Genomic DNA, 24794 nt, shown 5'->3' with positions numbered 1-24794 from the left:
AGACCCAGAAGCATGACCTGGCTGTAATGGAGTGGAAGAGGTGCACAGAGACGTGTATCCTGGAGCTGGAAGTTGGGGTCCTGGTGACTGCTGCGGTGGGAACAAACCCCAAGGACTCTAGCTGGAAGCAAACCCAACCTGAGTGAAAGGGGGGGGGATTTTGCTGGCCAGCGAAAGGTCTCTCATAGCTTGGAGCTGTGAGCCTACAGCTGGATCAGGGTCTCTTTCCCTTTTGGGGGGACACAGGAGTGTCTGCCCCATAGGGGAGCCCAAAAACGAATTTTAGGTATACTGCCTCCGCCATGGTCAGTGTCCAGGTCTCTGGCAGTAAGTTCAGGAGGAGGGTGTGACGTTGTGCAGTCTATATGGTTTTATAAAAACATGATAATAAGTGAATATAATGTAACTGGGATAGTTTTATAAAAATTTGATAATAAGTGACTATAATGCAAATGGGATATGCTTCGTGCAAAAGGTCTCTTGTAAGGTATCATTACAAAGCTCATAATCTACTGAGTGTGATCATCCTATTTGTAGAAATGTACCACTCTTGTATCTAAAACTAGAAATATAAAACATAACTCTGAGGGCCTATTGTAATTATGTAAAGTGTGGGCCATTAATGATGGTTTGGAATCTTGATGACTCCCATTGTCTGCAGATGGCTGTGTTTACCTGTGAGTCTCCCTGTATATGTGTGTGCTGGCAAGTAAGTAATGAAGTCTTGCAGTGACATGTGATCATGTCACCTGAACTGGAATCCATCTTTAACCTGGTGCTTTTCCAGTGAGGGGGGGTGGAAACCCAGAGGGACAAAGGGTTCCCGCCTTATGCAAAAGATATATAAAGGGGTGGAACAGAAGAGAGAGGGAGAGGAGCCATCATGAAGAATCCCCTAGCTATGACCTGAGCTGGAACAAGAGCTGTACCAGGGGAAAGAATTGTGCTCAGGCCTGGAAGGTGTCCAGTCTGAGAAAAACTTACTGAAGCATCTCTGAGGGTGAGATTATCTGTATTTAGTTTGATTAGACATAGATTTGCGCATTTTATTTTATTTTGCTTGGTGACTTACTTTGTTCTGTCTGTTACTACTTGGAACCACTTAAATCCTACTGTCTGTATTTAATAAAATCACTTTTTATTTAGTAATTTACTCAGAGTATGTATTAATACCTGGGGGAGCAAACAACTGTGCATATCTCTCTATCAGTGTTATAGGGGGCGAACAATTTATGAGTTTACTCTGCATAAGCTTTATGCAGGGTAAAACGGATTTATTTGGATTTAGACCCCATTGGGAGTTGGGCATCTGAGTGCTAAGACAAGCACACTCCTGTGAGCCGTTTTCGGGTAAACTTGCAGCTTTGGGACAAGTGATTCAGACCCTGGGTCTGTGTTGGAGCAGACTGGAGTGTCTCGCTCAGCAAGACAGGGTGCTGGAGTCCTGAGCTGGCAGGGAAAATAGGAGCAGGGTTAGTTTTGGCACATCAGGTGGCAGCTCCCAAGGGGGTTTCTGTGATCCAACCCGTCACAATTGGACAGAACAATCTAATCAGAAATCAGCCCTGTAAATCCTCGCCCAGATGAGAAAGGGTTGGTCTCCTTGGCCAGGGACTGCTCTGGGTTAATACAAGGAGAGGTTTGGGTCCTGGGAATTCAGAATCCCCCCCATCTGTGCCTGAAGAGGGGGAACATGTGCATGTGCACGTGCACACTTCAGTGTATTGTTAATGGTTATTTAACGTCTATATTACAGTGGCACCCAGAGAATGGGGACCCATGGTGCTAGCAAAGACAGAGTATCCCTGCCCCAAGGAGCTGATTCCTAAGGAGCTGACAGTCCAGGCTAGGATACAAGGTTTTTAATACAATTAGCTAACGCTTGTGAAGATTCTAGCATAGACAGGACAAGTTGTATTGAAAGTGTGTTAACTGATCAAGGGGAGGCCTAGGCTCCCACCTGGGGGTGGGGCTCCCCGCGCTGAACTGAAGTAGTATGATTATTTGTATCATGGTATGGCCGAGAAGCCCTAGTCGTGAACCAGGACCCCATTGTGCTAGGGACTGTATAAACCCAGACCGAAGGGCTGGGCCCTGCCCCAAAAGTGTATTATTTAGGTACAAGGTGATAACCTGTGTCTTTACTAGGGAACAGGTCAAGGTGATTTAACATGTTTAAACTCACCCTCACCTACCGTTGGCCACTGTCCCTACTCTATACAAACACCAAAGAATGGTGCTCCTAGAACCTGCATCTGCTTCACTCCAACCCGGCCTGTGTCCAGAACACTCTGCACATACCAGTCAAGTGAAGTCTGTGAAAATCACTGCTGTGAAATGCAGGCAGTACAGCTAATTCACCGGATGTGCAGTGGAGAGAGATTAGTATCAGCATAGCGTGTTAGTGAAAATATGATGGCACCGATAGTACATTTATGGCTGCAGTTACATTAGCTTCATAGTTGCCTCATCCCCCGACTTGCACCTAACAAAGGGTTTAAGGAAGATACACAGTACCAGGGCGCTAGCAACATTATTAAAGTGCAACGGGGGAGAGTCTGTGCTGCATTTCTAAGGCTAATTCCCCACCGTGCCCCCCCTGGGCTGCTCTGGGGAAAGGGAGCCCCCCCCCCCCCGCTGTATTTTAAGAGAATGTTTGGGGTTTGAAGGAGTTCGGGCAGCCTCCTGGGCTTCCCTATGGGCCCCAGGACTGCTTTGAGTCTGCACAGCCCTGCATGATGCAGCGCTACTCCCAACATGCTAGAGCTTGGGAAGGGATTCCCTGTGATCCCCAGGGCCTGCACCATAGCAATCCTCCCTCTGCTAGAGCCAGGGCTTTTACTGGCCCTCTGTCCTGTTCGGTCCTCTGACCTAGTAAAGGGGCCAGAGCTGGGGTGATGAACCCACTCACATGGGAACTTAATGTGTAAAGCGCCAAAGGAATACAAAGAACTGAGAGCCACTGCAAGACAATGGGAACGACCCTGCCAGAAGTTACACATGTTTGGAATGGTGTGGAAAAGCTGGTGTGACTTTACATTGTATTATTTGGGAAACAGACCATGTAATTAGCCTGCAGTGTGATGCATACATATAAGGGACAGAGTTAAGGTTGAACGTGCAACCTTAACTTTGGCATTTCTGTAACCTGAGCAGCCTCATCACTTCCTGCTATTAAATTATACATTATAATATATTCCAGGTTTTTTTTTTAAATCCATGTTAATCGCTGTAGTTAAGGTCACATAGTAGTTTCCATTTAACCTCTGATTTCCACCACTCATAACTTTTTGAAATTTTCCCCTTTTGGTGTTAGTCATCCTGGCTTGGTCTCTGCTCCAAGGGGAATGCATTATTCAAGCAAAATGGTTCTGCTATTAGTGAATGTGAAGTGAGTGGGGTGAAAAAATACCCTTGACACTTTCCCTATTATAAAAATAATTCTTGCAACCTTTTTAAAATCTGTCCTGCCGCTGAGCATGGGAAGGCAAGATTTGGTGCTTCCTTGCTACAGAGGAAACTGGCTTGACTTTCACTGTGGTATAAGCCCTTAAAAAAAATCACATGTTGCCAACTCTCATGAGTCTCCTAATATGTGTTGTGTTTCTTAAAGCCCCAGCTCTTGGAATCATGGGATTCCATGAGAATCATAACTTGCATGGGAAGGAAAAAGTAACTTTCTGGCTTTCGTGGTTGCAGAGAAAAGCTTCAGCGTGTGAACTCTGAAGACCAAGACCCCATCATGTCTACAAAAAGCACCACAAACATTTTACTGTTTACAATCTCATGGTTTTTAAGCCAACCTCATGAGCTTTGGCTGCTGGGGATAGGTCACACCTACGGTTGCCAACCCTCCAGGATTGGCATCGATCTCCCGGTGATTACTGAAAGCAGTCCGGGAGATTTTAATAGGATATTTTAAGAAAATTACATTACATCATGTTGGGGGAGGGGAATCTCCCAGAATAGCTTCAGTCTGAGTTGGCAACCCTACATCCCATACTCAGCATGCACAATTGAGGTTTTCTCACCGAGTTTGCAAAGTGCAGAGAGAAGGATGTCATCACTGTTACAAGTCAAGTACATAGCGAAAGGTCCAACCAGCTACATTGCTGGTACTGAGTAGGGCTAGCAGGGGAAAAGGCTCCTGCAGATCTTGTGCAGTGCAAAGGGGCTGCCCTAATGTGTTTGTATATCAAAGGAAGCCCAGGCACACAGGCCTATACATACACGCGTCTTCCCTTTACCACCCCAAGGGAACCTGATGGGGAACCAGCAGCAAACAAGTATGCCCAGTACTCAGACAAAACAGGTGTGGGTGTGGGGGGGTAGGGGGGTGAAAGCCCCAGATCTTTCTGTGGGGATTGGAAAGAGCCAGAGCTGTGCCCGATTCAGCTGCTAAGAGGTAACTCACTGCTGCCACCTGGCAGGGGCGTGCAGCACCTGGATTAATTCCCTGTTTGAGTGAGTCTCATGCAGAGGGAGCATAAACCAGGATCTCTGGGTTGGCAGATTAAACACCCTGGGGGACACTCGCTGGCAGATGGATCTTGGCCCAGAAGGGGACAGGCCAGACAGAAGGGCTGCATTTTCAAAGCTGGCCCTGTCTGATAACTGAGAAGGGCGATATCACCCCAGCAAACAATTCTACCTGGAGAATTCCATGAGAGGCAGTGATGGGTGGTGGTTAGAACAGGGAGTCAGGACAACTGGGGTCTATTTACAGCTTTGCTAGTGACTTGCTGGGTGACCTTGGACAAGTCACTTCAGCTGCCCGTGACTCAGTTTCCCCATATGTAACATGGGATGATAACACTCACTCATCCCCCTGTGGGGAGCTGTGACAGTTGGGTCAGTGCTTTTTGATCCATGTGCCAAAGGCACTAGAGGAGGGCAAAGGGGAGGTACATCACCAATGAGTGCTGGTTGCTTTTGTCCAGCGATGCTATGAAGCGTCAAGTTTGGATAGTGCTGCGTCCCAGGAGTCCACATGGTGTGTCACGTACACACTCGTTGGAGGGTGTCCCAGAGTCCCACTCACCACAAAGGCACCTCCTCCTGGTTGCTCCAGGGATCGGCTCCACTCATGTCCAACGTGCCCTGCTGCTGCTCATTTGCACTCCCTGCTGCCTCTTTCTCTGCCTCTCAGGGTGCTCTCTGCAGCTTGGCCCTCCTGCCAGGTCACCCTCATCCTCCCCTTACAGGATTGCAAAGTCCCACTGGACGATGTCCTAGGCAGTCTGCTGCTCCACTGCCTGGCCTGCACCACTTCTGCACTGATTGGTAGGGGAACCCGGGCCCGGCCGCTACTCCAGGTTCCAGCCTAGGGACCCTACAACCAGCAACCATGGTCTGCACTGTCCCAAACCTGGCTGCTGTTCCCCTGGCTACTCCTACTTCTCTTCTATCACGTTCTTTCCCACTATCCTCCTTTGGGTATGCCCTTCCGCCAGGGCCACAAGTTATCTCTTGGCCTCTCCCTTTCTACAGCTAGAGACTGGCTGCAGGCCTCCATGCTGCAGCCCCTTCTGCTTCCCTCTCCCTGGCTTTATTGTAGCCCCGCCTACTTCTTCTTAGCTGGGCTCCATCCCCGGCAGCGGTTGCTTATCCAGCCTCATTCCCCTCTAGTGTGGCCTATTGAGTTAATTGGTCCCCTTCCCAAGGCTGGTGTGTGGTGAACAGAGGATAAGGGGGCGGCACGCGCAGGCTCTGTTACAGCTAGGCCCGCGTGAGTGCTGGGGAACTCCCCCAGAACAACACCCTTCTGCTCTGGTTTCTGAAAAGGGGGATTGTCGTGGGCTGGGGGCTTGATTTTTCTTCTCTTCCCCCCCCCCTCCTTAAATGAAAACGGCTGTTTTCTGGTGGAAGTGGTTGTTCAGTCAGCGAGGTGTTTTCCCTCCACAGTCGCTGGGACTGGCTTTACTCTCTGGGTGCTGGCACTTGCTCCCTGGAGAGGAGCTGGCTCTGGTGGGTTGCTCCACCTCCAAATGGTCAAGGCCCCCTTGGCCTTCTCTGTCCCCTGTGCAGGTGAAGCAGCCAGCTCCAGCTGGTGCACTGCCCTGGGACCAGCTGTTTGCAGCCGCCTGTGCTTGGCATTAGCTAGTGCAGGGGTAGGCAACCTATGGCATGTGTGCCGAAGGCGGCACGCGAGCTGATTTTCAGTGCCACTCACACTGCTCTGGTCCTGGCCACCGATCTGGGGGGCTCTGCATTTTAATTTAATTTTAAATAAGCTGCTTAAACATTTTAAAAACCTTATTTACTTTACATACAACAATAGTTTAGTTGTATATTATAGACTTATAGAAAGAGACCTTCTAGAAACGTTAAAATATATTACTAGCACGCGAAACCTTAAATTAGAGTGAATAAATGAAGACTGGGCACACCACTTCTGAAAGGTTGCCGACCCCTGAGCTAGTGCAACAGCCCCATGCCCCACTCAGCTCAGTGCCTAGGGGGAATCTGGCTGGGCAGCAGGGGCTGAGCTGCTCAGGTCCAATCAGAACCAAATTCTGCCCAGCTCCCCAGCCTTTCCCTAGCCCTTTCTCCAGGACACCACTGGCCTCATGCTCTCATGCAGGGCTAGCTCCTCCTCCCCAACCCAGCCTGTCCTCCCAATGCACCCCTCCTCCGTGCTGGTTCTTGGCTCAAGGGGAGCAAGCCAGGGGAGGATGGGTCCTAGCAGGGCAGGACTCAGGCCAGGCACTGCTCTTGTAACCCCGGGGTGGGATGGGGTGGATGTTACTGCTAAAATGATCAGCAGTGAAATAATTGATAGTCCATTCAGTTGTCATCATTAGGCCTCAGAGTTAACAAAATCAGTGTCCCATTGAGATGATTGGGAGCCAGTCGCACCTCTCAGAGTTACTGGGACAAATCCATCCCTGGTGTAATGCCAGTGGGTGTCTCGGATGAGTCTGAGGGGTGGGCTGCGCTGACCTGTGTGCAGACTTGCAGAGGCAACGCCGCATTGGGCCATGCTCGAAAGGTGCCTGCGAGTCAAAGCTGGAATGTAATTTTGTTTCTTTTAATGAAATCTTAATTTCAGTAGCTACTGCTGGGCTTCCCCAGTGCTACATGCCAGCCAGCGCTAGTCCAGCGGCCCCCCCCCCCCCCCGCAACGCAGGCAGCCGCTGGGCTATGCTGCCTGCTAGGAGCTCCTCTGCCAGCCCCCAGGGCCTGATGACTATATCTCAGTTTGCATCCATCTCAATGTGACCAGTGCCTATGAGGAGAGGTGGATAGTACCAGTGTCCCAACTTGAGTCCAGACCAGGAAAATAGGGACTGAAAGTTGTTTTCCTTTGAGGGCTTTTTGGCAGTCGAGATGAGATGAGTTGTTAAGTCCCTGCCAGGCTGGGCCTGTTCTAGTATTGCTAACCCCAAGCATTCAAAAATCTTCAGTTGGGACTTAAAAACCAGGCGATTTGTTTTTTAACGAATCAGTGCTGGGTTCTCGTTCTTTGCTGTCTGGTTTCTGAGCCTTCAGGTTGCACTTGGGTCACATTTTCAGCCTCTTCTCCACAATCAGCAGGAGCAGAAACTTGAAAGATGAGTTTCTCATGGCCACATGTGACGGCAGAAGCTGGGCCCCACGCTCCTGAGCCCCATGGTAAAATCACAACTGAGAGCATGTGAATTCGAGGGTGAAGAGCTCCCTGCCCAGGGCTGTCAGTTTGACACTAACTTCACAGCAAAGTGAAAAGAGAGAAATCTATGCCTGAGGGCTGTCCAACTCCTGGGGGCCGCACAGGGTCATGGCTAAAGCCCCTCAGCTCTCACTAAAACATTATGCTGTTAGCCCTCACAGTTGCAAAAAAACCCTCTGAAAATGTGAATGGCATGTGACTGACACAGCGACGCCTGCCTGAGTCTGCAGAAAGCCTGAACCAGTGGCTCCCGAAGGTGTGAGCCACCCCCCCCCCCCCCACATCTCAGAGGAGTGTTAGCTCAGAAACATAAAGGCCACTTCTTAAAAATCAACACTGCCCATTTCAGGGCAGATCATGTTCGTTAATGTGTTGAGCCCACCACTCAAGCGGCCTCCCACGTGCTGGCTGGTTGAAATGCAAAGCCGGCCATGGCAAGTGTCCTGAAGAGGTTCCCAGGACAACGGAACATCGCATACAGGAGTGGGTCTGTCCTAGCACAGCTGAGCTGCATGCTTACTTGGGGTCTGTCTACACGGCAGCTGGCAGTAAGCCTCCCAGCCCAAGTAGCCAGACTCGCACTAGCAGGGCTCACATTAGAGCACTAACAGCAGCAGCTCAGGCTAGTCCCCTGAGCTTAAGCCCACTGTGACAGACCCAGACCAGTGGGGTACAGGAGTCTGGTAGAGGGCAAATATACTGGTCACTGGATGAGTAGTTTTCTGTTCCCTAAGTGACCAGAGCAGAGGCTGTACTAGAGTAATCAGGAACCTGCTAGAACCAGTTAAGGCAGGCAGGCTAATTAGGACACCTGGAGCCAATTAAGAAGAAGCTTCTAGAATCAATTAAGGCAGTCTAATCAGGGCACCTGGGTTTTAAAAAGGAGCTCACTTCAGTTTGTGGTGGGAGTGTGAGGAGCTGGGAGTAAGAAGCTGAGAGTGAGAGGGTGTGCTGCTGGAGGATTGAGGAGCACAAGTGTTATCAGACACCAGGAGGAAGGTTCTGTGGTGAGAATAAGGAAAGTGTTTGGAGGAGGCCATGGGGAAGTAGCCCAGGGAGTTGTAGCCCTCATGCAGCTGTTACAGGAGGCACTATAGACAGCTGCAGTCCACAGGGCCCTGGGCTGGAACCCGGAGTAGAGGGGGGGCCTGGGTTCCCCCCAAACCTCCCAGTTGACCTGGACTGTGGGTTCTCCCAGAGGGGAAGGTCTCTGGGCTGTTCCCCAACCCACATGGTGAATCTTTGAGGCAAGAAAATCTGCCAATAAGCGCAGGATCCACCAAGATAGAGGAGGAACTTTGTCACACCACCTATCCGCTGGCTCTGAGCTTGGGTGACTTGCCTGAGCCACGGCTGCTGCCACTAAGTGCACAGAGCTATTCTGAGTGTGCTAGTGTGAGCTCCGCTCCCCAAGACTCTCTATGCAGGCTGGGAGGCTCGCTGGGGGACAGCCATGGGGCAGGAGCATGGGGCTGAGATACCAAGCGTTCCTTACCCCCTGTCCTCGGGGCCACTGGCCCAGCCCCCAAGCCATGTTTTTAATGGGCTATTTGGTACAGAACACATGGGCTATGATAGGACTTTCTCCGTGGACCACCTCCCGTTCTAACCCAGAGCCTCCCACCCTCCCCAGACTAAGCCCTTGGCTGTGCCAGCCAGTGCCCTGCCCCAGTCCCGTGCCCATCGCTGAGGCAGGCAGAGATCAGTGCTGCGATGACACTTCTGGCAGGGTGAGCAGAGGGTGGGAAGGGTGGCTCGGTTCTCGCTGGCAGGAGCTGGGGAGCTGCTGCTGGGAAGGGAGCAGCCTGGCGGGCTCCTGCTCAAACCCAGGCCACAGGGAAAGGCAGCGTAGTGCCGGGCTGAAAACAATCACTAGCTGTCAGAGTGCACAGTGGAGTGAGGTGACCTAGCGGGAGGGAAGGGGGATCTCAGCAGGGCCAGGGAGATCAGAGCTGCCGAGTAAGCACCTGCAGCCATGCGTGCAGCAGGAGTAATTTATAGGCTGACCTGCAAACCTCCCCTGCTCAGCTTGTTTTCTCCCAGGATGTGGTGGCAGCGGGGCTCGCTCATGCTCTCACAGCAGCACTAGCGATAAAGGGTCTCTGAACAGGTGGAGGGGAAAGCGAGTGCTGGGCCAGCAGCAAGGCACGGGGCAGACACAGCTAGGGGGGCTGTGTACTCCCTCTGCAGGCTCCCAGGCCAGGCTGGTCCGCCTCCTGCTCCGTCAGTGGCTCCAGGCGCAACCCTAGAAAGGCCCAGGGACAGGTCCTCCATGGCCCTGCATGCAGTGCCCATCTTGGGGGCGAGCCAGTCACCCACCAGGCTGCACTCCATGCACCAGCGCCCTGGGGCAAAACCGGTCATTCTGTCCCACCTCAGCCAGAGACACACAAAGACGGAGAGAGAGAGAGACGCACACACAGGCAGAGACACTCACCTGGGCAGGCAGAGGCAGACACACACTTTTGGGGGCAGGCATAGAGACACACACAGGCAGACACACATGGGGTACAGCACTTGGGCAACCCAGTTCTCCCAGAACAAACTGTTTGACTCCATCCTAAGGAGCATATTCCCAGATTCCAAGGCTGGAAGGGACTATTGCGTTCCCCGGTATAACAGAGGCCAAAGAACTGCCCCACACTAATTCCTGGAGCACGTGGCAGCAGGCTTTGCCATCGTCACTGACTCACCATCTCTCCCCTCCAGGTGGGATGTACTGTAAGACGCCCTTTGTGCATCTACCACATGACCTGGCCAAACCACCAGAGCCGCCTCTGTCTTCCAGAGGCTACAGTGTGCTGAGCTGTGCAATGCAGCCCAGTCAGTGACAGAACCTTTCCCCAGGGACTCCACCTTGCCATGGGATGGCTTGTGTGCTCTGAGGATCCTATGCAACTGGAGATATAACTCCTGGTAGGACCACGCAGGCCAGACATGGTGGAGAGCAGGAGCCAGGCTAACAGCTGCCCCCACCAGGCTCCTGGCACGGTATTGAGTCAGGCTAACAACCTGGCCACACAAAAATGAACCCACCCAGAAGCAAGTCGAGCCTGTCACAGATCTGCAGACGCTTGTGCATTTGGGGAAAGTGACACACTCTTGCTTGCAGGCAGGTAGGGCCACACAGCCAGACCCAGAGAGGACAGAGACATGCTGATAGACTCACCCGGACACCCCCCCACACACCCGGCTCTGCTGCAGTAGGTACCAGGTGAGATGTGCAGCCTTGCTGCTCTTCCCCTGCAGCTGTGTTGTTCTGCTCTCATACAGTTGCCTCCCACGGAGCCGCGCTGCAGGCTGGAGCCTGGGGGTGACAGGTATGCCAATGGGAGCAGATGGCACTGCCCATTCTCACCGAGCCCTGTGTAATCCTGTGCACACAGGGGCGCTCCCTGAGCTGGCTTCCTTCACCGCTGTGAAGTGGAGTCATCATCCTTGGCCTCTCCTCGGATTCATCCGCTCTCCACGAAGACCCGCCGGCTCCAGCCGGGATGTGGGTGCTTTGACTCAGAGCAGGCAGGTGGCCCTCAGAGCACCCATCTCCCTGGCAGATGGGATGGACTGACAGGCTGTGATGCCAACGGCTTCAGCCTATACACTGAGCCGGGGCAGCAGCCCTGCGGAGAGGGCACTCCAGTGCAAGGCCCCGTTGGGCCAGGCCCCCTCAGCTGGCTGACACATGGCCTGCAGATGTGTGTATGTGGCAGTGCCCCTTTTCTTCGTGTGTTTTGCTAAACAGTGGGTGCCCCAGGCAAAACTGAGAAATGGAACAATGGACATCGTGGTGACAGGGTGCAGCGGGTCCCAGCACCCAAGGGGTTAACTCTACTGTCCTGCATCTGCAAAGGGCCGACTCAGTGCCCCAGAAACGTCAAGGAGATGAGCGCAGGGAGATTTTAAACATGCAGGCCGGGTAAGGGGGAGCAATCTGGGGGTGACGTTTGTGGTGCCAAGGCTCCATTCAAAGGCCTGCTAGATCTACAGGGCCCTCTCCAATGCACTTTCAATGCTGGCAAAGTGCAGGATGGCTTGCTGGGGGGGTGGGGAGCAGCCAGAGGAGTGATAGCTGTGCAGGTTGGTGGACTGTGTGTCTGGTTCAAACAGAAGGCCCCTTCTCTGCTCTAGGAGTACTGCACAGCCCATGTGTGCTGATGCCCCAGGGGTGCAACCCCTGGGGGCTCAGTGCCAGCCCAATGGGACTGGCCTGCTCTCCCTTGAGGAGGGGACTCAAACATGGCTAGTCACCCAAGGGCTCCACACACACCATCGCCGAGTTCTCCAATTGTGAGCCCCAGCCCACACTCGCCACAGGACCACTGCGGGACAGCTGGGAAGGAAACAATTTCCCACCCTCTTGGGGCTCCTGAACAACCTGGCTTCTCGCCAGCCTTCCCCTAGGGGAGGAGCCCAGGCACGAGAAATCAGTGGCTCCCTGGTTATGTGGGGGAGACAAGGTGATTGGGATGATGCTCATAGCACCCAAGGGTTGCTGTAGTCTCAGCCAGAGGGTTACTCGGTCTCTTTGGACTTTTATCCCTGCCAACCCCTGAGGCGGAGCAGGGGCCCCAGGGCAGGTGAGCCCCTCAGGAGAGCAAGGAGGGGAGCTCAGCAGCCTGATACAAACAAGGGAAGTAGATGGCCTTAGGCATCACACTCTCCTCCCCACCCCCACCCCTCCCCAGGCACACACTGTGCTCTGGTTGCCAGTACTTCAGCTTGCCAAAGTTTTGGAGCATTGCCTTCCCTGCTGCAGCCCCTTCTCACACCAGGGACCCTTCTCCCTCAGTCCAGTCTGTCCCTGGGGCTGGCAGTGTATTTTGTGCTGGCCATCCGGGGAGCCTGTAAGCTTTGGGGGAAAGACTGGCTCCTCTACTACATCTTATTTAGCACCATGCACAAGGCAGCACTTCAGCAGTGACTGCTAGCAGCCATGAGGCAATTTTGTTGGGGAGACGATGTGGTTTAGTGAGTAGGGCCCTGGCCTGGGTTCAACTCCTGGCTGTTGCATTAGCGTGCTGGGTGAGCCTGGGCAAGCCACTTTCCTGCTCTGTGCTTCAGTTTCCCCATTTGTAAAGCAGTTTGAAATCAATAGATGGAAAGCACTAGAAGGGCAAGTGGTTGTTAGTGGACTGTGCCTCCCACAGTCTCACCTGCTCCAGGGAGTCAGTCTAGTGCCTTGAGTTAATTTCACATCACAGGGGCTCCTTGATATTCTTGTCCCAGGGGTGTTTCTTACAGGGGCTGGTGCCAGGCCCACGGCTCAGCAGCACCTCCTATCTGCTCCCTCTCACTTTGGCTTGGCCTTTCTTGGCCAACACACCCAAAGGCCTTTTACCCCCAATCCACTCTCTAAAGCACTGGCTTGTAATGTCGAAGGCCAATGGGGTGAGGGACTGTGGCAGCAGGAAATGGGTAAGCGCCAGCTCAGAGGGGTTGCATTGATTGCAATAGCACAGTAGCTGGTCAATGAAATAAGAAAGGGCAAGCAGCCTATGCGGTCTTAGAAAGCTACCACCCAGCCGGGAGCTAGTCCCTTTGGCTATGAGATAACAGTGGGGCCCAGGGGCCAGACAGATATCTGGGCACCATTGGAATCCCAATAAGGAGTTAGAGGCAGCATGGTCTAGTGGGTAGGTCAGTGGACTGGGAGTCATGTGACCTACAGCCTACTTGAGCTCTGCCACTGAGCTCGTGTGTGATCTTAGACACGTCACGTCCCATTTCTGGGCATTTTCCTCTCACCCTGTCTCTTGAGACTGTAAGTGTTTGAGGCCAGGGAGGGTCTGGCACAAGGAGTCGCTGAGCACAGCTGGGGTTGTCTAAATGCTAGTGCACCACAACTCCCACAACACCACCAGTAACAAAGAAGGCAAAGGCACTTTATTCACTATAGGGTCTTTCACACAAACTGGAGCCAAGCTGGCTTCAGACAAGATCATGTGCGGTGTAAAACATAGGGAAATGAATGACATCATGAATAAATTAACTTGTGGGAGGGACTTTGAGAGGGAGTGAGTGCTGCCTTGCAAGGCAGATTTGAAACAAGGGGGAAAGCCCCTAAGGCTGCGCGCTCAAGGAGACTGCTCCAGAGAGCAGCAGAGAAGGCTCTTGCATGGCTGAGATTGGAGAAGGGATGGGGGAGTGGGTGCAGGAGGGAGATAAGGAGAATTCAGTCCTGGAGATGGAAAGACCCTGATCTCCCAGTTAGCCCAGCTCCCTGGGGCAGTGGAGGGCTGTGACTAAGGCGAACAAATCCAGGAAGAGATCCAAGGAACGCTCCGTGTCCTGCTCTGATTTGTTCCACTGCCTCTGCCAGCTCCAGGCTGGGGGCACTCAGTGGGGCAGAGCAGAAGCTGGCCCCAAGAGGTGAGTCTCACCTGGATCTCCCACGGCCCCAGGGGAGCTGTGTGAGAACAGGCTGCTGGTGACACACGGCTCTGTACGTATGGGGAGATGGGGGGCCAGCATCCAACACACACCGAGAGGGGCCTTGGGAAGGGGAAGGGCTGGGAATCTTGGCTCCATTCCCCGAGTACCGTTCAGCCTTTGCAGTCATAGTGTCCAGCTCTGCTCTAACTTCCTGCACTGGGGCTGGATGGGGTGGCCTGGCCTGTACATTACACGCCTAGACAAGGCTCACTTCCTTCAACACCGAAATTCAGCCACCGCTCAGGAGCCAGAACCTGGGGGCACTGGATGGGAGCGACAGCCTAGGCTGCTTGCACGGAAGCACCATGAGCAGCACCGCACCCCCAGGCAGCGCCCCCAAACCTTGTGCCAGTCTTGGCTCCCTTTCTGCCCTCACCAAGGAGCTGGGGACGGGCAGGCAGGCTGTGCTGTGGGGGAACTCACTGGCTGCAGGTAACACTCAGTCGGCCGCGGGCGTGGTGCTAGTGGAGATTGTGAGAGAGGCTGGTGAAGTACAGATGGGACCAGGTGCTCGCCCAGTCAGGGGTGGGGAAATCAGGGCAGAGCACTGCCTCCTGGAGGAGTTTGCACAGTCCTGTAGGGCAATAGCGGGGCAGGGGCAGGTCCGATCCTTGCTATGGGATGGCTGGGGGTGTAACTGGGCACATTAGCCAAGTCCGCAGACCCAGACAGTGGGTGAGCAGGGGCCAGGCCAAGCCTGACAGCCAATCCCAACACAGCTGCAGCATCAACCCATGCTGGACATGCCCAAGGGATGGTTAAGAGGCCAGCACAGACTAAGGCCCAAGGCAAGGGCCCCATGCCCACCCTGGGCACAAGCTGGCCCCTGTCAGTGCCTTGGGGAGCCCAGAGCTTCACGGGGTGCAAACCGGCCTGTCCACACTGCACCCCAGAACTGCAGCCCATGCCCATCACTACTCTAGTGCAGCTGGGGCCGCAGGTTGGAGGGTGGGCAGGCTCCCCTTGGTTTGTGAGACCCCTCGCTAGCCCACTGAGCCTTCCCACACCTGAATGGGGCATTAGCCCCACTTTACAAACAGGAAAGCAGAGGCACCCAGAGACCACATGACCTGCCCAAGCTAGAGCCAAGGATAGGGGCCAGAGCCCAGCACAGCCAGCGGGGAGGCGATTTGCCACCTTTAACGCTAGACTCAAGGACGCATAAATGGCAAGCACAGTGGGCAGCAGCATAAGCCAGAGCAGCAGCAGGGCCTGCTCTGCTGCTCCCCATGGAGTAATCCTGTAGCCCCGAATAGTCTCCCAAACGGCTTCACCAACGCCTGAGCTGCCCAGCAGGTCCTCCACTGGGGGCTGATCTAGGTCTGTTCTGGCAGCACCACACCACCTGGTGATAGCTTTATTAACCACATACACCCACAGAGCCAGCGCAGGGGGCTGCAGGGCCCCAGATCTCCTGTATCTGCCACCAGAGCAGTCTGAATCTCAGCCAGCACAGGTGAGTCTCTCCTCCTTTCACAGCCCCATCAGCTGTCTATCCCCAATCACTATGGAGCAACTGCCTCTCAACCCCTCCGATCCCCCGCTCCGCCTCCAGCTCAGATATCTGCAGTCACTGGAGATGTTTGGCTTAATCTTAGAGCACAGATACTTTGGGGCACGCAGCAGGTGAGGGTTGGGCAGCACCCAGCAGACCGGGGCCCTGATTGGAGTGGAGGCCATAGCTGCCACTGGAGGAGAAACAGTTACCAAAAAGCAGTTAGCATGAGGGTGCAGGGCTGCCAGGTCAGGGGGAAGGGCCTGCGGCCAAAGTCCAGCTGAAGGGAATTTTACCAATAGATGAGTGAGGCCAGGATGGGAAGGGGGAATTTTACAGGCTGGGCAGGACCAGCTGAGGAAGGAAGGGATTAACACATCCCCCACCCCACCCCCGTTTCTCCCTGTCCTAGGGAATGGCAGCTTCCCTTCAGTAACCTCAGAGCCAGCTCCACCCTGGCTGAGATCTACATGTACTTGAATCCATATCGACCAGAGACAGAAGCTCAGAGACAGAGTGACACGCACGACACAAACCCAGCAAAGGACAAGCCAGGAGATGGCACCGAGGCGGAGGATGGCATTTGCATGTCGCCTGAGCTAATTCCCTCCTAGCTGAGAATGCCTATGGCTCCGGCTGCTCACCTCCAGAATACTGAAGTGATGCGCTGGGCCTTCTGCTGAGAATGCTCCAAGCCCTCCTGGCTCCCAGTGTGTTGTGGTAATAGACAAACAGGGCAGCAGGGTCAGGGCAACTTAACCATTATCTGCATAATGAACTGAGAGCATCTAACCTTGGGGCTCTGGCGCGCCTCTCGGGGGATTTGCCGCTCTGCCCGGCGTGGCGGTGCCAAGTGACATCGCTCCGGGTTAGCGCTGTCGTCGTTGGAACGTGGGGGAGGGGGCGGGGTGGGTTCGGCTGGGAATCAGTAACGCTTAGGCCGTGTCGAACTGGCGCCTGAAGCGACGCAGCACGGCAGGCACACAGCCCAGTGAGCACCAACGCACAGGCATGTCACTGCACAGAGACGCTGAATATGAAGGATTAAAGACAGGGGAAATCAATCTGATTCCTAACACAGGGGGCGGTTTTTTCCAAGTCACGCGCACAGCTACTGGACGGGAGCCAGCTCTCACGGGCAGGCAGCTGGTTGGAATAAAAACGGAGCACAGACTGAAGGCTGCCCAGCTGCTGAAGACGCCAAGAGCTGCTACTAACCGCTCAGGGAAGCAGCCTCGCAAATAAAGCTCTGAGCAAGAGGGGGCAGAGCACTGAGTTCACCTTTCCCCTCCCACCCCTCCTTCTCTGGCCTGCACTCTGCAGAGGCAGGGATGGGGCTTGGGGAGGGCGCTCAGCCCAGCTTTATGACATTCAGCCCCATCCTGCTTCACTCCTTTTTGACCAGTACGTCTCCTGCTATAACAGAGCACATTGCATGCCAAGGCGGCTCCAGCAGGAACTGCTGCCAAAGCATCTCTGTGAGCAGCTGCAGCACAACTCCCGCGAGCCTGGTGCTGTGATGTGCCTGACCCGCTCTGGCCAACGGACCTGGAGTCACAATCTCTCTTCCCCTAGCTGCCCTGGGAGAGGATACTGACACCACCAGGGCTGAGCCAGCTCGGACCTGCTGGGTGACAAGGAGCTGCTGGCTGATGTTGGCCTGTTTCCGAATCCTCTGACCCAGTCTGGGGCATGCTTTGAGTGCCGTGTCCCAGCAGACGGAGCCAGATGCCAGCACTCCATTGAGCTTGCCATCAGACCAGCCTCTGCAGCCAAAGCACCAGAGGTCTATTAAGACACAGGAAACTCCAAGCTGCCAGACTGGCTGGGCTCTGTGCATGTAGAGAGCGAGGCACAAAGCTCTCCTCGTTTAATGGCCTCAGAATACAATAGTCAGATATTTTAACAATGCTCTCAGTCCCGCTGGAAGCACCTGCCTTTCAGAACCTTCCACCTCCACTCTGTCCCAAAGGCCCCAGGAAGAGCAGCTGGGCTGGGCTCCTGGTGGGTGGGGAGCTCAAACAATCGCCTTCTGCTTCATTAACCCCTTCTTTGCTCCCTGATGAATCTTTGAATCCAGTTTCCCTGTAGAGGGGGGAGAAAGGGGGAAAAAAACAACAAAACATCTCATCACTTTATTTTTAAGCGTCATTTGCAATGCAAATCAGCTGGAGGCAGCGAGGTCTCCTAGTTAGTGTGTTCCTGTCACATTCAATTATCCTGCTTCAGGAGCCAGGCATTTCTAAACTCATCCGTTCGCTCTGCAGGCGTGACACAGAGAGCGGGGAGGCACTGTGCACCACGCAGAAAAGAAATCCTGGGGGGGCTTCAGCAAAGAGGAGAGGAAATTAACGTCCATTGCTCCCGCCGCTGCTGGGAGGAAACAGATCGTTCTGCTCACCGGTGTGACATGACATGTTTTAAGGAAACACTCGTACACAGGTACCTTCTCCAAACACTGTGTAGGAGACACATCCCTGCGCTGGCCCAGAGGTCAGAGCAGGGCCCCTGCTGAATGAGGGCAGTGACCTGAAGAAGCGGAGCACAGCAGGCTGGAGCCCTGCATGACTGCCCTATTGCCATGTGGGAGAGGTCAGAGTTTGAAGCCTGCAGGGCTCCCAAGTGTAAAGCCCAGCCAAGGGGCCTTTCTGGGCTGCAGCCGGAATAGACTAATGGGAAGCACATCTCTAGCATCCCCCGCCTCCCTCCTGGGAGCAGAGGGAGCCAGCAACTGTGAACAAGCAGGCTCTCAGCCAGCTGCACCCTGCTGGCAGCAGCAGGACCCAGAGCCAACACTGCCTTCCTTGGGCTTTGCTAGCAGATGGGCTGCAGCCCTGACAGAGGCTCTACCAAGATTCCCAGCCTGCCAGGCACAGTGCTTCCAGCTTCCCTTCCCCACCATGGAGGCAAGGGCAGGCCATCAACAAACCTGATCCAGTAACTGAAGCACAAACTCTATTCAGGCCAAGGGCTCATGCAGAGGCACTGGGAGGGAGCGAGCTGGAGCCCAGAGTGCAGGGGCCAATGTTTGCCTCCCTGGGTCATGCCCAGCCCCTTCTTTCTCCTTACTTTCACTCCATGTCTTCCCTGAACTGCATCCACTCTCTCCAAAGCAATGCATGTGGCACCTATCCCAAGATAGTGGTTTCCCTCTCGCCCTGGAGGCCGTTGTTTGGAGGTGAGGGGAAGTTGCCCACTGCAAATTTACAGTGATACACAAATGGGTCAGGATGTCATCACACACCACTGATAGCCCCGCGCAGGGCAGTGCTCTGAGACCCTTCTACAAACTGGGGGACCACCACCAGTTAGGATAATCCCATATGGTCTCAATCTCTGCCCTAGCCTTCTGGGGGAGGCGCACTCAGCTCCGTCCCCCACCCACCACGCACCAGCGGGAGAGAAGCAGGGACCCTCCCAAGCTGCCGTGCTCACTCCAGAGAGGGCCATGGGGTTGCTGGCTCTACATATGTTCTTTGATCCCTGTCAGATTGATGGAGGATGCACGACATCACCCCAGCCTGAATGGCAATTGCTCTCTCGCTCCCCAGCACTGGCTGACTCCTCTGAATGAGCACTGCTTCCCCCTGCTGAACAGCCATCTTCAGCGCTGAGCAACAATAGCTCCACCGAACAATGCCATGGTGTCTACCCCAGGCCCCCTCCTCCCTGGTCCCAGGACTGCACCACCTCTCGCACTAACATTCATCTCACCTTGTGAAGTCACAACCCCCCCACAGGGTTCTGCATGGTGGCGGGTCCCACCCTTTGCAAATACAGAGCTTGTCTTTGGCTTTTATAGCTGCTGTACACATTCTCCACTGCCATTTATATTCCTTAATCAATGTGCTGCAGAGCCCCTGACCATTGCTCCACAGACAGAGCCATTCGTCAGGAGGAAGCAGCCTGCACTGATCTCAGCTCTGTTACAGCACAAGCTGACTTTAAACACGCTCATCCATAACCAGCAGTAACTCATTAGCTCCATGTGTGGGGTCAGCTCCCTCTGCCTCCAGAGACAGGCTGCTGTCCCGGCAGAGCTCTGGCTGGCAGAACTGAGCATGCCTGCTGTGATTCAGAGGCGCTGCACAAAGGCGCAAGTGCTTGCGGCTACCTGTGGAGGGAGCTCTAAGCAGCATAGAGATGTCAGGCAGTTCTACCAGCCTGTCTGCGCGCAGCTCAGGGCTTCTGGCTAGGACAGCTGCTATTGAAGACTGGTAGATAAAGGACAGTTACCTGGTCAAATAGCAACTGCAGACGTGAGCGCCCTTCAGAGCAAAGAAACAAACCCTGCCCTGGAGTGCAAGGAACACAAGAGGCAGAACTGCACTGGGAGAGGGGTCGGGGAACAGGCCAAGGAGCGAGAGCCGGCATGCACTCCACTCTCCGGGTTACTCTATCTCCCTTCTTGGGCTTAATCAAGGTACCATCCCAGGACACGTATGATACTGTTCCAGGGAACAAGAGCATGTCCACTGGGAAATGGGACCATACACGGCCAGTGTCTCCCCCACTGGAAGAGCTGTGCCACTGCAGCTGAGCTACACCTCAGCAGTGGGGGCTCTCTAGGGCCGGGGCAGCTGCATGCATTTCCATGTGTTTAGCTATTAACATTTCAGGGCTAGCTCCAAAACACAGCAAGGGGTTTGTGCTGGAGTGGCTGGGGAAGTGCCCCTTGCCCCAGAGACAAACCCTGGGCCTGCCCAAGGAACATGGTGTCTTGGGCTAACTGGCCTACTAATTCCAGCGCCAAAGCAGCAAGAACCTACATGCACAGCTACCATGAGAGGTTCTTGTTCACACCAGGCAGCTTTGCTCAGAACCTCCCATAGATAATGGGAGGAATCAAATCCCAGAGGCTTCCTCCTCCTGCCTCTCTCTCTCAGGTCCCCCTAAATCTCCCTGAAGTTGGCCTCCCCTCCTTTAGCCTAGGTTCTGGGCTAAGTCTGGCTGTCTGGCCAATCCTCTGCTACAGTCTACACTCCAGCAGAAGCCTTCCGGGAATAGGGATGCACAGACTTTTCTGCAAAAAGGGATTTGCAAAAAGGTGTGAGCAGCTGATTGCAATAAGCAGCATGCAGGTCTCCTCTGCCAGGGTTTGCAGCAATCATGGGAGCCAGAAGCAAGGTAAAACCATGCTTGGGAAATCGGAGTGGCCATGGCCCGGGAGGATCTACTGCTGCAGGGAATCTGCACTGCCCTCATTCTCCTTCTGGTGACAGGCCACATCTAATAGAGCTGTCGCAGCCCTAGAGTCCCCTCTGGCTGAAAGGAAAGCGTGATTAGTCACCACACGTCTCAGCAGTTGTGAGCTCACAGTGGCCAGACTGCCCAGTAGCCCCGCATGTCAGACCAGCATGTTACAGAATGGAGGGTTCCTCACAGAGGAAGAACAGCAGTGGAGCTACAAACTTAGTTACACGCTTCCATCTCATATGGCCCCAAGCTCTGCCAAGCCTGGAACATCTTGGCTTCACATTTGGCACCAACTGTCTCAAGTGCAAATGCTTCTCCTTATCCCCAGAAACAAGGCTGATAAGAAAGCACCCAGCTCTATTAGCTAGTTAAAAAATTGTCAACCAATGGGTAACCTGGAGCGAGGACAGAGATAAGCACAAGACAAAGGTGAATATCAAAGAACAGGCACCAGGAGTCCAGTTCTTGCAAAACTTGATCAAGTCATTAAATGCCCTTCTATCTCACATTCCAGAGTCCACAGAATGCCCCACATGCAACCAAAGCATCCTGGACTGCTGCATTCTACTGGAATGATGGAACTGTCCGACCAATAGGGGGAAGCTTGTGAGTGCTGGCGGCAGGACTTCCACAGGAGCTGGGCCTAGACTGTGGAACTCACTGCCACAAGAGCTAAGGATGAGCACAGGCCTCCTACTCTCAAAACTAAGAGAAAATATATTTCTCCAACTCGGCTTTCCCTCAGTGAGTTTTGCCCATGCTGCCTGCCCAAGCACACACAAGCAATGGAGCTATTTCCCCTCCAATCTGGGGATGAAGAAAGAGATTGTTATTGTTATTTGTATCACCCTGGGAGGCGCTTGGACACCACAGTGATCAGGATCAGATCTCTACACGGATTAGATGGAGCCTTTCCTGCACAAGCCCCATTTCTGTTTGATCAAACTAGGGCCTTGTTTCTCAACAATGGGACAAACAGACATTTGGGTCCCTGGCTGAGTGAGGTTTACAGGAGACCCTGTAGCAAGTCAGTGTGCTCAGGTGGGGATGCTAAAGTGACCCATACTCAGGGCCTTGTTATAAGGCTCATGAGGCGTTATGCTTTTGAGGTTGACTGTATCTGATCTGAAGCGTGCCCCTATTATGACAGTGCATTACTGTGGCGAAAGCTCAAAGGTTCTCTGCTCCTTCCCCCACTTGTCACCAATATCGTCTGCCTGGCCTGGAATGGCTGTCTCCCCGCTGAAGGGGAATGTGAACCACTGCTGCTGCTGTTCTGCTTTACCCTGATGACAGATCCTGTGCAGGAGGAGTCAGGGAAGGAAAAGCCAGCAGTGGGAGTGGGACACTCAGACACCCTTGAGCCCAGCCGGCGTCCTTCCAGTCTGTTAAGCTGCTCCCTCTTCAAGCAGGGAACTGTCACAACACAAAGGACGCGATGTGGCAGCCAGCATTTGTACGCAGAGATGCAGTCAGCCCCTGCCCACACTGCACAGAGCACATCAGCATTCCACTCAGCCACGGCACCCCGCAGCCTCCTTGCCAGAGGTGGCTTGATGGAGGGAGGTGCGGGGAGTGCGGGCAGAGCATGAATCAGAGAGGGGAAGGGTTGGGCAGGGTCGGGGTCAGGCAGCTGATGCCAAAATAAATCACACTTGTAAGGATGTTCCAGCAACACAAAAAGCCCCCATTCCAAACAGCTCCTTTCACTCCCACACACACCCACCAGAACCGGAGTCGCCATATTGCGGTGGGCCCCAGGATCAAGTTCCCCTGTGGGTTCTGCGGTAGCGCTGGCTAACCACTGCTCAAGGAGCTAGAGCACTCACCTTCCCCATGAGGATGCTGGTGTGCGTAAAAGGAAATAAACCAAACAAAGCCACCTTGCCCCCTAGGCTCTGGAAACATGCGGTGGGGGAGAATGATCCGCATACAGTCAATGAAAGACAGACTAAATCCACAGGGAGGGGAACGTTCCTCTCAATCAGTGGAGAGAGAAAAGACTCCAGACTGTACTTCAGAGGAAGTTAACTAGTCCCTAGAAACGCTGCCACTTCCGTCCCACCAGAGTCTAACTACTCCCAGGATACGTCTTCACTACCCGCCGTATCGGCGGGTAGCAATTGATTTATCCGGGATCGATATATCGCGTCTCGTTAAGACGCGATATATTGATCCCCGAACGCACTCACCGTCGACTCCAGAACTCCACCAGAGCGAGCGGCGGTAGCGCAGTCGACGGGGGAGCCGCGGCCGTCGATCCCGCGCCGTCTGGACCCCAGGTAATTCGATCCAAGATACTTCGACTTCAGCTACGCTATTCGCGTAGCTGAAGTTGCGTATCTTGGATCGATCCCCCCCCAGTGTAGACCAGCCCCCAGTGAAACACACTGCAAATTCGAAAGTAGACCTAGTGATCAGCTCAGTGAAACAAAGAGCAGAGACTCGTTTTGCTTATACTGATTTAAGCCTGTCAAATTAATTTTTCACGTCCCCTGGAACCATGTGTGGTCCCTTCCCAAGGCTGGGAAGTGGGGATGCTGTTAATAAGGCCAGAGCTGACTGCAGAATCCCCAGCTGCTGCGCCCCTTTTCCATTCTCTTTACAGGGATGGGCAGTAAAACCAGCAGCTGTGGATGGTTGGTTGCTCATAAAAGGGACTTACAGCACTGGCAACCATAGTGTGGACAGATGCTCTGCAGCGTCCCCCCACAGCTCTGCCAAAGCAGTTCAGCCTAGACCTGCAGCCCTCTTGCTATTTCACTCTTGGGTCTCCCATACTGATAGCCAGTCAAGCCAAACTGGGTGGCAATTTTGTAATGCAGACAAGTGTCTACTAGGGACTAGTCCAAGACCCATCTAAGCCATGTTCTCTTTTGATGGCAAGTTGAGACTCGAATCCAGGTCTGTGAAGGTGGAAGAGGAGTGCTATTACCCCTGTACCAGTGAGACACCACTCCCTTCATGCAAATGGCTTGCGTAGTGGGATGTGAAGGTTTGCTACTTGCCCTATTTGAAGGGATGCTTTTGGCTACAAAGGTTTATCATCTAATCAAACAACCTGGCATCCTCAGCCATGCTCTATGTGCTCGTGCCAAAAACAGATCAACTGCAAACGTGTATTTCCTACTTCCATGTGATGAGTCTTAAGGCTCTAGGAACCTTAGCAAGGGAGAGGGAGAAGTCATGTGTTTTCAAGGAAGCAACATCTGGGGATAAGAGAACTAAAGAGGACGCTACTACAGATGTGTTTGCATTATTAAACAAACACCTATGGATCAACGCCTGTGAACAGCTACACAAAACGCAAGCTGAGCTGGAGGACAAAAACTGGCAACAGCCTGCCAGAAAGGGAGAGAGGAGTGTGTCTGTGGGGTGCCATGACTTACAGATTTTGTGTTTTCCTTTGATGGGAAACTTCACGATCATCTCCTGGGGATTAGTGCAGACATAGACAAACGGAGACCCAGACTCCTGGCTCAACTCCGGATACTGAAAAGCACAAACACAAACTGCCTTAGACAAACCGCAGTGGGTGTGAGAGCAGCTCTACATTCAAAAAGAGCACAGCAGGCAGGAACATTTGTGCGGCATGAGAAGGTACGTCAGAATTTAAGGGCTTGTCCACACACATTGGTTGCACCGACTTAAATAGGTTTAAAAACCACACTAGGGGCAAACCCTGGGTGGCTCTGATATCAGCTGGGCTTGCATCTGATAAGCGCCAGCTTTAGCAGATAAGAGTTGAATCCATACACAAAGTTTAACCTGTTTAACTGAATTGCTTTTATCACAACTATTCAATCAGACCTGTTCTTGCTGTAGAATGGACCTATTTTGAGAACCTTCTGCTTCTGAGGGGTTGTTGACAGAATTTTGCAGGTATACATAATGGTTTGCTGAACCCATCAAATGACAAGACCCCTCTTCCAAGGAGTTTATTCTAACTCGAGGTATGTTTACATGGCAATCTGAGGTGTGACTGCAGCATGTGTAGACATACATGAGTCAGCTTTGATC

General features: G+C 53.5%; 1 protein-coding gene across 1 annotated transcript in view; it reads right to left on the bottom strand.

The window, feature by feature from the left end:
• Positions 1–17388: 17388 nt before the first annotated feature.
• Positions 17389–24794, bottom strand: part of TRIP4 (thyroid hormone receptor interactor 4) — a 46476-nt gene continuing 39070 nt past the window's right edge. Inside the window, exons 12-13 of the mRNA XM_024213789.1 lie at positions 24164–24266; positions 17389–17663 (exon numbers count right to left, since the gene is read on the bottom strand). Of these exons, the coding sequence (XP_024069557.1) occupies positions 17596–17663; positions 24164–24266 (171 nt within the window). The 3' untranslated portion in view covers positions 17389–17595. The remainder of the gene's footprint in view (positions 17664–24163; positions 24267–24794) is intronic.

This window comes from Terrapene carolina, unplaced genomic scaffold, assembly GCF_002925995.2.
Source record: "Terrapene carolina triunguis isolate 2854851 unplaced genomic scaffold, T_m_triunguis-2.0 Scaffold67, whole genome shotgun sequence".
NCBI classification, from domain to species: domain Eukaryota; kingdom Metazoa; phylum Chordata; order Testudines; family Emydidae; genus Terrapene; species Terrapene triunguis.
This window is presented reverse-complemented; position numbering and strand designations above follow the sequence as displayed.